We start from the raw sequence: 13,380 nt of genomic DNA on the forward strand, positions 1-13,380 counted from the left end.
CTGGGCAGTATTGGGAGCCTGTGAGAATGAGCCTGGGCAGTATTGGGAGCCTGTGAGAATGAGCCAGGGCAGTATTGGGAGCCTGTGAGAATGAACCAGGGCAGTATTGGGAGTGTCTGTTTGTGAGAATGATCCAGGGCAGTATTGGGAGTGTTTGTGAGAATGAGCCAGGGCAGTATTGGGAGCCTGTGAGAATGAACCAGGGCAGTATTGGGAGTCTGTTTGTGAGAATGATCCAGGGCAGTATTGGGAGTGTTTGTGAGAATGAGCCAGGGCAGTATTGGGAGCCTGTGAGAATGAGCCTGGGCAGTATTGGGAGCCTGTGAGAATGAGCCTGGGCAGTATTGGGAGTGTTTGTGAGAATGAGCCTGGGCAGTATTGGGAGTGTTTGTGAGAATGAGCCTGGGCAGTATTGGGAGTCTGTGAGAATGAGCCAGGGCAGTATTGGGAGCCTGTGAGAATGAGCCTGGGCAGTATTGGGAGCCTGTGAGAATGAGCCTGGGCAGTATTGGGAGCCTGTGAGAATGAGCCAGGGCAGTATTGGGAGCCTGTGAGAATGAACCAGGGCAGTATTGGGAGTCTGTTTGTGAGAATGAGCCAGGGCATTACTGGGAGCCTGTGAGAATGAGCCAGGGCAGTATTGTGAGCCTGTTATAATGAGCCTGGGCTGTATTGGGAGCCTGTGAGAATGAGCCTGGGCAGTATTGGGAACCTGTGAGAATGAGCCAGGGCAGTATTGGGAGCCTGTGAGAATGAGCCTGGGCAGTATTGGGAGCCTGTGAGAATGAGCCTGGGCAGTATTGGGAACCTGTGAGAATGAGCCAGGGCAGTATTGGGAGCCTGTGAGAATGAACCAGGGCAGTATTGGGAGTCTGTTTGTGAGAATGAGCCAGGGCAGTACTGGGAGCCTGTGAGAATGAGCCAGGGCAGTATTTTGAGCCTGTTAGAATGAGCCTGGGCTGTATTGGGAGCCTGTGAGAATGAGCCTAGGCAGTATACTCAGGGCAGTCTGATTGACCTGATTGTCTGATGCACACTTGGAAGCAGCATGAATTTTCATTTTATGTGGTATCTGCTATTGTACTCTGTTAAAGCTCTGTGAGCATCCTTTACTTTCACATAGTATTGTACTTCATAGGTCAATTTACCCAGAAATTGAAATTGTTCCCACCCTCTTCTTTCCTGTCATTAACCAACTAGCTTGACTAATGACAGTTCCAGGTGTTTACCTGGGCGAGGTGAAATGACATAGGAAGGGGAACAGACTACTTCTCTTTCAACTGCTAACATCTCAACTGTTTTACTTCCCTTTGCTAAAATGGCTGCCATATTGTAGTCATGTGACTTTTTTGGCATGCTACTCAGTACAGAGTGCATTCTATGATTACCTTGATGAAGTTTGATCAGGGATATTGTATAAGAAAATGAGGTCATGGCTTCAGTTAAGTGTCATTACCAGTGTTTTTAACCATTTCATTGTCATATCAACAGAACAGATCTCTCAAACCAACTTTACTTCATGACATTCCCCTACATTCAAAACATATCTAGTTATTTCAAATGAAATAGATGTTTGTTATTGCGTGTGCTTCTTTCCAAAATGCACATATAAGATGCCTAGCAAATGGAAGTGCATGACAGGTACAGGCCTGGGTAGTACTTCAATGAGGATGGATGAATAACTGCCAAGCCCACAAAGGGTTCTGAAACATGAAAGCATGTGATAGAGTTGGGATGTGAGCGCTATCAAACACCATGTGGAAAACACTAATAGGTTGTACGCTGGAGATCCAACTGCTAAGACTGTTGCTTGGGGACACTATTGTATATTTTGGTATTTCAAATCAAACACGGTTTATAATATTTTTTGAAATTCTGATAAGATGTACACCTGCTTGCATCACAATATTATCAAAATGTAGATAAACATAAGAGCTTTGATACAATATAAGGAAATACAAATCTAGACTTTGACCTTTTATGAGTTGTGTTTAGTCCATAATCTATTAAGCAGTACCTGGCAGGGATATGCTCCTGTTTGCTGTCCAGCTGCTCCAGCAGCACCGACAGTGTTGCGTAATCCATCCCACATCTAAAACCATGTGTGGCAAAGTGGTGAATACGTGCAGGTGAGTGCAGTGCAGAGCGGATTAATCACACAGATGAATGATTTACGGGTGCAAGGGTGTTTATTAATGATTATAATGTCCAGAGCCTTATGGCAAAACCTGAAAACAATAATAATGATGGAAGTGGTACAGCAGCGTGTATCACTCCTGTTTGTAATTCCAAAGTCCCGTCTTTCCTCACCCACACAAAACACAAACACAGACACAGTTCCTACAGTGCGTGAATTAAGTGCTTGTGGTGCAAAGACAGTTCGAAAGTGAAAAGTGAGTGTTGATGTCCGGGTTAATGCTGGCCTGGGGCTACAGCTCCGGATCATGTGAGTATTCTTTAAAGACAAACAACACAAAACAAACAGTGTTACGAGACAGACGAATACACAGAACATTTACGGTTTCTATTTCACAATTGTACGGGCTCCTTCTAGGTTTGTTTACTAACCATCTGCAAAGGAACAGATCACTGAACCTACGCCCCCCTATTTATACCCTCACCCATGACCCCTAGGTTAACGAGCGCATCCGCTCCTCCAATCCTTGGATGTCACGCCGTCTACCGTCCGGGTCAGTGAGCTTGGGTGCCGTAGCTCCGCCCCCTTCCTAAATGGCCGACTTCCACCTACCCTACGGAATAAATTGTCTTGCCATTTGCTTAAGGTTACTCTGTTCCTTCTTTCTAGTGCCCTCACAGGTCGGGAAGGAGATCTAACACCAAGCGTCGATCTCTGCCACACTCCTTTATGGTGTTCGCATTCATTCAGGGTTTTCCTGGGCTCTGTTGCTCCAACACTTAATGATTATCATTTCTCTCTAAATCTGCGTTTGCTTGGCTCATAGCTTCTCTGGAGATCTGAAGTTCATTCCTCAGTCCATTCAAGTCATATCACGACTTTCAACTCTGCCATCCCACTGACTCTAAATGTTTATAAAGAGGCTGGCTAAGGGAAATTAAAAAAAAAAAAAAAAAAAAAAAAAAAAATCTATTCAAATGATAACTGAGGCTACATCATTTCTATCTCATAAATACCATCTCTGATACAAACACATTACAGGTGGGTGCATCAAATCAATATTAGGGTGCACTTTATTTTCTATATTCATAACAACATAATTTAAACATATAGCTACATACATATTATTGTCCGTGAATGTTTGCAAATTACATACAGTCAGTTTCCATTCTGAATCTCAAATACTTCTAAAGATGTATGCTGTACTAATACAATAATAAAGCAATGAATATGCGAGGTCGAAAGCAGCCTGCAACTGTCTCCAATGCAGGATTCCCCGAGTCCACTTAGTGCGGAGGGTATCAGGTGACCTGAATCACAAGTTCCGTTGGAAAAGCACACCACTGTGATGACGTCACTGCTCTACCCCGACGAGAAGGACGCTGGAGTTGAGCTCAGAGCAGGAGGAGCGAGTTACAGAGAGCACTGCAGAGCAGAGTACAAACAACAACAAACAACTAAAGGTAGGACATTTTCTGTGAGCCTGTTGTTTTAATAGCGAGCCAAAAAAGCACCTGCTTTCAACAAAAACATGTATGTGGTGTTTAAGTCTTTGCTCACTGCCTAAAATGAAATCCAAGTCTTTCTAGCAGTCGGTATATTTCTGCTCGTCTTGCAGAGCACTGGACGTTACTTCTGTGTTTAGTACTGTCTGTACCCTACTCGTTTACACTGATGTGCTGATTTCTCTGGGTCTTGTCTGCGCTCGGAAGTGGATTGAGCAGTGCAGAAAAGCAAACTGATGACAGGTGCATTGTGATTTTTTTTTCCTTTTTCTTGCAAATTAAGCTTCGGTTTGGTGCAAGTTTTTACACGTGACATACGTGCTTCACAACGCATCCCTAAACAACACGATGTTGTAATTTCTAGGTTAATCATTCGCTCTGGAGTTATTCATTAATAATAGGAAATATGATAAAGTACGGTAATAAATATGACATTCTATATATATATATATATATATATATATATATATATATATATATATATATATAAATAACGTTTGTGGCAGGTTTATAATTTGTAATAAACTGTACTGTTGTTTGTTTGTTTGTTTGATTTATTTATTTATTTATTGCGGACTGCGGGGTTGTTTTTGTTCTCACTTGTAACGGAACACTAGGAACTTATGTACCAGAAGTACGATTTTAATTTCGCATGTAAATATTACAATATTGCGATTCTATTTTCAGGCCACTAGTTATGCGCCGATGTGAACTGGCCTCATTGCAGTTGAGTTGGTACTGCCGTTGCTACCACTCCTGCCCGTCAGCTGGGGTGTAGCAACTTTTGGTGGGCGAATATGATTTATTATTATTATTATTATTGTTGTTGTTGTTACCCTCTTAGGCCTGAATATGAACATTTTGGAATGCTTTTGGATGGTTGTTATAAGTGTAACCCTTCAAAGATGCTCTTTAGGAAATATGCGGGGTTTTTAGCATTTTGATAAAGGACTCTTCAGAGACAGTTACTGTTCCAAGTACCTTTATTTTCTTGCTGTCAAGAAGAAATTTTAAAATAAATTTTAAACACCAGAAAGTTTTAGAGTTTTTTTTTTTTTTTTTTTTTTTTTTTGGAGGTAGGAGAGTAATTATATAGTAAGGAAAAACCTTTGAATATTCAAACAGTATTTAATTTTTAGCATTAGTGTAGTTTTCAGTACACACTGATGTACTAGATTGATGTGTGGCACTGTAGTTCTCTGTCAGTTCTTCAGCAAAACAAGTTTCTGGAAGAGGTCATCCGACAGTCAGTTTCTTTGGGGGCTGAAAAGAAATACCGTATAAGTCTATCTAAATCTGTCTATATTATATCTAATCTATCTAATAATAACCCATCTCTTTCAAACTTGCCAACTTCTGCGATTTTGTTAGACTGTGTTGTTGCTTTAAATTTACTCCCAAGACAAACTGGAGCATGCGTGTGCATTTTTTTTTTTTTTTTTTTAAATTGAATATACGATCACTAGAATTAAATGTCATACATCTGCAGGTTAATATTTAAACTATTACTGACAATGTATTTTGAAATTACAGAATACTCAGATGTATTTTCGATACAAAATACTTTCAAATTGGCATTTGCATTACAAATTACAAAGCACAAATGTAATGAAAATGCGTATTTTAATTACATGTAATTTTGATACTGCCCAACTATGCATATAATAAAGGGCAACTATGAAACAGGTGCGATTATGCAGAGTGCGATACTGTTACATGTTTGACCTTGATAAAGTCATACCTTGTCATTATAGTGCAGTGGAAAGTAAATGTTCTCGTTTACAGCTGCATTCTTCTGTAGGTTTCGCGATTTGTGTTTTATTTGTTTTAGGGTTAGTGAATTCGGTGCCCATGAAGGGTAATGCTGTGTACAGTCAGTCCTGGTGCAGCTGGAGTTACAGTAAGAGACAGCGGGAGAGACACAGAGAGAGTCTCAGTTCTGTCTCGAGCGTGTCGCACAGTGAGTGGGACTAGGGCTTCCTTCACTAGCGAACCCATTTGCCCTGTGACCAAGCTGTACCTTGGCCTCCAATAGTGAAACGCACGAGTAGCTGCGGGGTTATCTAGCCACCAGCTTGGCCATAGGAAGCAAGCCTGTGTTGCTTACATTCCTCAAAGTTAATTTTAGATGTGGGCACACAAGACCCCCTCCCCCACACTTTTAAAATCTGCTCACCATATTGTCACGCTGTGCGCCAAATGGGCACCACACCCCTTCTACTGCTGTCAGCAGCTAAGGTTTAAAATGTTATCTCCACTGCAATTCACAAAGCTGTCAAATGGGATAGGTTTTTTTTTTTTCCCCCAACAAGAATTTATAATGTAATTGCTTTCAGAAAAAGTATCAAATATGTGGGAAGTAGAAACTTGTACAATAAGCATCAGCTTTACTATCACCATGTACGGCGATGCTCATTGCTGTGTCATCGCCCTGTACGGCAATTCTGAAGGCTATGTTATTGCCCTGTATGGCGATCCTGATGGCTGTGTCAGGACAAAAAAAAAAAAAAAACACAACAACATTCGCAACAAGCCTAAGGCAAGTTTAACATACTACAGGAGTGTTACTAAACTCTTTATACCATACAGATTCCAGTATTTTGGAAAGTAATCTATGTAAACTAGACATGAGGTTTTAATAAATTGCCCATCATGCACATCCATTCACAGTAGGTCATTAGGTCTCCAATGTTTTCATTTAAAAAAATTATATCTAGTTCAAAAAATGTTGGACATCTGTATGCAGGTGTGTTTTGTGGGGTAGTTGCGAGTGTAACAGCTATGTGGCAGGACAGCTGTGTGGTGACGTCCCCAGACCAGGAAGTTGACTCGGACACAGGACTACTAGTGTTGAAGCACTGATGCACGTTTTATTTTAAATAAAAGGTTTGAACAAAAACAGTCGCACACAACAAATAGTCAAGAGAAAATCCCTCACCCAAGTCTTACACTAGCATGGTGAGGTTTTAAATCTAAACAGAGGAGCGTTTGTGTCTCTCCATGTGGCTTCAAACCCCTCTTCCTCCAATGGAGCTTTTAGCTCCCTTTTTATCTCATGTGGCTGTTCCCACTTAAGACCAATTATCTAATTTGGTAACAGCCACATTCTCACACCACCACCATAAAACATACAAACAGCATCTACAAGCAGGGCTCTCTGTTGGCACATTTGAGACCTCCTGTATATAGTGGATGGAAGTGCCCAACAGGTAAGATTCACACAATCACTGTAAACATGCGTCCAGGCTGCACTGTCTGATGGAATGTCTGGCACCAACTTTATTATAGAGCATCAGCTTGAAACCCTGAGGCACTCCCTGATCCATCACCACTCGCTGTCTGACACTGCAGCAAACAATGCTAGAACAGCTAAATACAGGTCATCGTGTCTCCACTAGCGCTGTAGTTCAGGGGAGCACAGGTCATCGTGTCTCCACTAGCGCTGTAGTTCAGGGGAGCACAGGTCATCGTGTCTCCACTAGCGCTGTAGTTCAGGGGAGCACAGGTCATCGTGTCTCCACTAGCGCTGTAGTTCATGTGTTATATTGCACTGACATTAAAACTCAATAAATCAAAATGAGACGAATCCATCTTTTAAAAATAATAAATGTGTTTTTTTTTTTTAAATTATTCCTCCTTCAAATCCACTTTGTTACTATTTCCAAAATGTATTTTCAACACATTTTAAAGAGATAGCAAACAAAAAAGGGGGGGGGGGGCTGTGTTTTTGAAGCTGCGTGTCTCTGGCTTGCTGTCTGTGAGAGTGTTCTTTTGTCACCAGAGGGTGTGTTTGAAACCATGACTTCACTTCCCTGTGACTAGTATCATGGTCATATTTTAGTTGGGTGCATGGGTGACTGGTATTCCTTGGGCTGCATCTTTTTGATTCTGGTAATTGGTGTGTACAATTTGTTTTATTACATTTTTTTCCCATTTGGATGCCATGTGGGCTTCTTTTTTTTTTTGGTTGGTTTGTTTTTTGCAAGCAGCGCCGTCCGCTGATTGTTTTTATTAGAGCCTCTGTCCTCCTGTTTGTGGCATGCATATGTTACAAGATCAAGCTAAAGAGCTTTCATTTGGCAACATGAAATCAAACTAAACAGTCTGTATTGACTTGTCTACCAGCACAAGTTGAATGTGCTGGCTGTCTGTTTTGAGATATTCTTTTTTATTTCAAGGTCTTTAGGAAAAAATCCAACGTTCCACAATTTTACAATAATCCTTCTGTATGACTTCAGTTTCCCATAGGTGGATTTTCATATAGTATGTAGGTTCTAAAATCTAAAATGTGGGACACAGTACATGTCCAGTTTTACTTGCGGTAAGTGGAAAAAACGTTTGTTGTATATTCCTTAACTATAGAATAACGATGACAAATGGGTTTTCCACTTATTCTTGCAAGCACACGTGTGGTCAAGTGTAAGTTACGTCTTTTAAGGTGCAACAAACATATATATTGGAACAACAACAAAAACAAAACTCTACAATCACATTGGATTTATTCTCCGCTATCCAAAGAGACTCAGGATTCAGGCTTATTGATCAGTGTTTACAAGGGAAGAGTCTACAAGGGTTGATATAAGTGTTGATGCAATTGATATTTATACAGTTTGTACAAGCTTGAAAATAGGGTGTGTCTGGGATCTGTGTTCCCAGAAAGTTTCAGTAGGACAGTAAGATGTAGCACAAGATAAGAGCAAAACAGAGCCAATGTTATCAAAGGGCCTAGGGGTGAGGTGTAATGTCCAGAAGCTTGAAGGCTAACTGCTGCCCTTAGCTGATGTAATCACGTCTTTACCACGACCCTAAAACTCTCTCCGTCTTCTCTTCTGATCCTTGTTCTCCTCGTTTCAGTGGAGTGTAGCCTTGGTGGCTGTACTTCTTGTGTCCTGTTGTGGGCAGGTTGCGGACCATTGCAGCTGTTGTGAGGTTGGACACTGGTGTCCGTTGTTTCTTCAAGATGTGTGGATGAGATGACTGCAGCACAGACAAAGGAAGTGTGTCCTGTCATATTCCACCAGTTTGCCCAGTCAGTCCCAATATTACCTTGTAGCCCACACAAAGTTCCCCATCCACAAGTTTGTGCATTTGCCAAGATAATGTTGCCTTGGTTACTGGCCAGCGATGCTTGTGCTACTGACACCCTTGTCCCGGTCTTATTCAGTTCCTCCTGTATGTGGTGCAAAGCAGTCATTAATTGTGTGTGGTGTATTGTCTCCATCCAGGCAAGACCCTGGTTGATGAGGGTACTTGCGTTCATGTCGGGGGTAGGGTGGATTGTTAGATGGCCAATTCGTACAATCCCTTTGGGTTTAAATCACATACTCTACATCATTTTGCAACTTTCCACCCTATTCCCGATTGTCATGATCACCACACATTAAGTATAATTTCTAGTTTGTGCACATTTTTCTTGCCCATTTGAATCGAATATTTAGAGTTAGTACTAATTAAGTGATCACACAAAATGTTTACACCAAATTCAATACGTTCTGCATTTCTCAGATATACAGTGTTACCACGTGTGGTGTTCCCCACCTGTGCTACATCTGGAACAGCCACTCGTTTACCCTTAAAAACCCCAATACTTTCAACCCTAATGGCCTTGCCTGCGGGCTCTTTCCCCACCATGTATGACACAGTTATTGTAAAACATAGTCCTTCACATTGTTCAGTATTAGTTAGTGTTATCCTTCAGAGTGGTTACCACTGGGTATCCATCCTTCTTTTTTTTGTAGTAAAACATCATTTTTCCAGAGGGGGGAGAGCCACCCTCTGTCTAGATCCCTAATGGCAAGCATTACATCACGTGTCAACCTAAAACAATCTTCTTCCCTTGCAGTTTGACTAACATCATGTTCAATTGCTATTATTACCCATCTAACAATATTTACAGTCATTTGTGTCCCTTGACCCATTATTTCAGAGGCTGAGGCTGGTTTCGGGACCGCGTCGGCGGTTGAGGTAAACTGGCTCCTGTCTCGTGACTCTTGCACAGCCCCATTAATGGAGTTGAACCCCAAATTAATTGCTCCATACCAGCCTCCTACATCATCAAGGAGCCCTCGTTTGGTCCTCAAACCTGCATTGGCCCTGTAATAATTATCTTCCCTTTTCAGTGTGTGAAATATTTTCAGCAATTTTTGGAATTTGGGGCACTGGGCATAGTATTGTCTAGCGCTGCTATCCAGGTCCACTTTTACCAATGTTTTATGCCATGTTAGCCCTGTGTATAATGTTTTAGTGGGCCCTACAGGAACTAGCCCGTCTTGGGGGCCTGACCATACGTCAGAGCGTTCTTATTTGGGCAAATTAATTTTGGGTCCTAAGTATACGTCGCCTGTGTCCTCATCCTCGGCATGTCAGTTCAAACAAAATACGCTGTGTCTTGTTCGAGGGTGAGCTAGACAAACATATTTCATTTTTCTTTTTTTTTTTTCCATAATCTATAGTTATTTATTTGTGTAATGTCTCCCTTTTGGAATAGCCCACTAGCTCCCATACCAACATTCCTACTGCCATTCACCCTGTATAGTTCCTTCATTTGGTAATTAGTGGATAGTCCACCTCTCGTTATGGTATTGGTAGTAACAGCCCTCCTTTGTCATGTTTAGTCCCTTAGGGGGCTGATCATATGTTATGGACAAAGCTAAGTTGTACCTAGCATCGCTAATCTCTCTGCCCTCTATTAATTGGATCCTATTTGTTCCACAGGGCCAGTCTTTTCCACTAGCATTTCCTGGCTGTCTGATGAACCCCCTACAGTCTATGTAATCATTGTTCCCAGGGCATTCATTATTCCATGTGTGTCGTCCTGCGAAGGGGCCCGGGGCCCGGGGTCTCGATCCTGCGATACCTGCAACGATAAGAATTAGTGCTGCTGCTGTTCTTAGATTCTGTGACGATAAAACTTGGTTATCTAATGGTTGTGGGACCTCAGCAAAGGTGAATTCAGTTGTGTCTACTGGTTTATATGGTTTAGTCTGAGACCAGTGAACCCATTTGACTGTGTGGTAACTTTACTGCCACGCTTGTGTGTGTGGTCATGAGCACATGTGTGGTTTGTGCCACCGTGCTGTCGTCCTTCCTGCTTGAGGGTATGTCATCACCATTACTTTGTCCCCAGGTTCAGATCTGGAGGGTGTCTCGCCCTCCTTTTGTCGATTTTTCCTGTTGATTTTTTAGCCTGTTTTATATAATTCTCACAAGTGTTTTGACATTGCCACAACTGCTGACTGGAAGGATGAGTTTGCTAATAGCAAGTTTGAGTCCCTTCCAGTCTATATGTCAGCTAAAAACATATCTACTGTCTGTGTAGATGGTTAAATCCTCATCAGGGCTCCAATCCAGGACCTCACTCACGGCAATTAATTCAGCAACTTGAGTTGTCTCCCCCTGGGAGACTCCCTTCTTTACTTTCCTGTAATTCTGCATTCCACACTGCCCAGCCAGTGTGTACTTTTCCATCAACATAAAACCTGGAACCATCTACCCTATAGGCAGGGACTCTTCCCTGGCCACCCCAGGCTTGTCTTGTTCAATGCATTCACAGATGTGTTCCACGCCTGAGTGCGTACCATCGAGTAAGTCTACTGGATTTATCACAGTATCACGTCACTAAGTCCTGCAGTGGTTTCACTAAAGTGCCATATTCCCATACAAAGTTTGTGCTGTAATTTAGCATGCCTAAGACATGTCTCGAAGGCAACTCTCTCAAATTTGTGGGACTTCTAAGGTTAGATGGCTTGACTATGCTCATTTGGAATGTTCTTACAACCCAGTGATATTTCCTGTCCTAAATACACTAAGTTTCTTTGCCTATCTAAGCTTTCTTTGGATTTGCTTTGAGCCCAGCTTCCTCTAACTCCCTAGGCACTGTGTTAAGTACATCCTGCTTCTGTCTCGCTAGCGAGGATTAAATCAGCAACATACTGTAAAATCACACTACCTTCAGGAACAGTAATTCCTTCAATCACCTTTGCCATAGTCTTGTGGAATATGGCTGGACTGTTGTGAAACCTTGTGGGACACGTGCCCAGGTGTGTTGTTTATTCTCTACAGTGAAAGCAAACTTCCATTGTTCCTCAGGACGCACAGGAATACTCCAGAACCCTTTGCTAATGTCCAGTACTGAGAATACAGTGTGCTTTGGACAGAAGTCATTCAATATTGTGTTAGGATTAGCTACAACTGGTGTCATTTTCGTTATTGTCTCTCTTTTCCCCCTCCTGAAAGCATTTTGTTTTGGAGTGGCCAGGTTTACTGCAATTGGCGCACATTATTCTACCAGCCTTTATCTCTGTCTGACCTGCACTTACTCTGTATGTGTCCCTGCTTGCCACACCTGTGATAATTGCCTGCAAAGCGCACAGCACACACAGAGGCTTTATTCCCCCCTCCCCCTTTTTTCTCATTTAGCCAGTTTTTTATGGTTCCTGCCCAATTCATAATATTGTCATATGCAGGGCTGTACGTTTAGATTTTTACCTACTGGCCCCTCGGGCCACTTGGCTAGTGTTTTTACTGGCCCAGATGCAATTTTATCTGGCCCAATATATTTATATGTTTTTTCATGATGGTTTTTATTTTCAGTATGTTTCTAACTGTGTGTGGTAACCAAAGAGAGCCCAAGTCTCAAAAGAAAGTGGCTAAACGAAGCCTTTCAATATGATACTTCAGCCACTTAACATGTATATAGCAACTGTTCCTTGAATAAACAAAGTAACTTGACTTCGATTTATTTGATGTCAGTACTTGATGGCTAGTTGTAATTAGTAATGTTAAACTATTGTATTGTTGTATTTCACTAAGATTATGTTATAAATACTATTTGTTAGAATCAAACACATGTAGGATGTTTAGGTTGCTATATGATAGGTGTTATTTTATTCTGAATACACTACAGCAAAAATCCCAAATCAAAAAGTTAGACAATTCGATTGTGTAGCTGGGTATCCATCGGCCAAACTGCGCTGTCTACCGGCCCCGGGCCATGGTTAATGTCGAACCCTGATATGTCTTCCCTGGATTCACTCCAACTTCTAATGCTTTTTGCAAATGTGGTCTGAGACAGCTCAAAACCGTCTGCACAAATACTTGGTCCTCCTCTTTTGGCCCCGGGAGTCCAGAATAATCCCTGTATGCTTCCCATTTACGAATCCCATATTCCTGTGCTGATTCTCCTTTGTTCTGTCTAACACCCATTATTCAAGGCCAGTCAATACGGGGCCATTCAGGTGCGAAATGGGATTCACTTCTACTGTTTCTTTTATCATTTGTGAACGATTTGTGGGTCCGGGATTCGGGTCAGCTCCTCCACCACGATGGAATTAAAAAAAAAAAAAATAATAATTTGAAAACCTAATATTTATGCTAATTTGATAGAAAAATAAAAATAGCACTAATTTATGTCCACACAATCGTAGGCCATTGTTTTGAAAGGTAAAAACAGGTTTCTCAGTTGGACAGAAACGATAACACTATGGCAAAAATCCGTACGTTATCCTGTGACGCAGCCTCTGCATCTACCTACTGACAACCGTAGATATAGAGCCCGATCTTCGATCTTCAAGCAATCCCCTCGCTAAATTTGTGCCTCGCAAAAAAAAATTCTGCTTTGGCACAAAATGAGAGGTATTCCAAAACGGCACAGAGCAGTTGCGAGACATTGAAATATAGCAGTTTTTTTTAGCGATTTGCAAATCTGTTTGTGCCTCGCAAAACTGTCTGCGCATTCAC

General features: G+C 41.7%; 1 protein-coding gene across 3 annotated transcripts in view; it reads left to right on the top strand.

The window, feature by feature from the left end:
* Nucleotides 1–3,509: 3,509 nt before the first annotated feature.
* Nucleotides 3,510–13,380, top strand: part of LOC121324376 (cysteine-rich and transmembrane domain-containing protein 1-like) — a 52,130-nt gene continuing 42,259 nt past the window's right edge. The window contains exon 1 of one of the 3 annotated variants that reach the window (XM_041266130.1): nucleotides 3,510–3,600. Coding sequence is in view for 1 of the 3 variants with exons in the window: in XM_041266129.1 (XP_041122063.1) it covers nucleotides 3,669–3,670 (2 nt within the window). In the remaining 2 variants the exon portion in view is untranslated. Of the gene's footprint in view, nucleotides 3,601–3,649; nucleotides 3,671–3,863; nucleotides 3,886–13,380 lie in introns of those variants that run through there. The other 2 variants (XM_041266129.1, XM_041266132.1) reach the window with 2 other exon arrangements.

This window comes from Polyodon spathula, chromosome 12 (assembly GCF_017654505.1).
Source record: "Polyodon spathula isolate WHYD16114869_AA chromosome 12, ASM1765450v1, whole genome shotgun sequence".
NCBI classification, from domain to species: Eukaryota; Metazoa; Chordata; class Actinopteri; order Acipenseriformes; family Polyodontidae; genus Polyodon; species Polyodon spathula.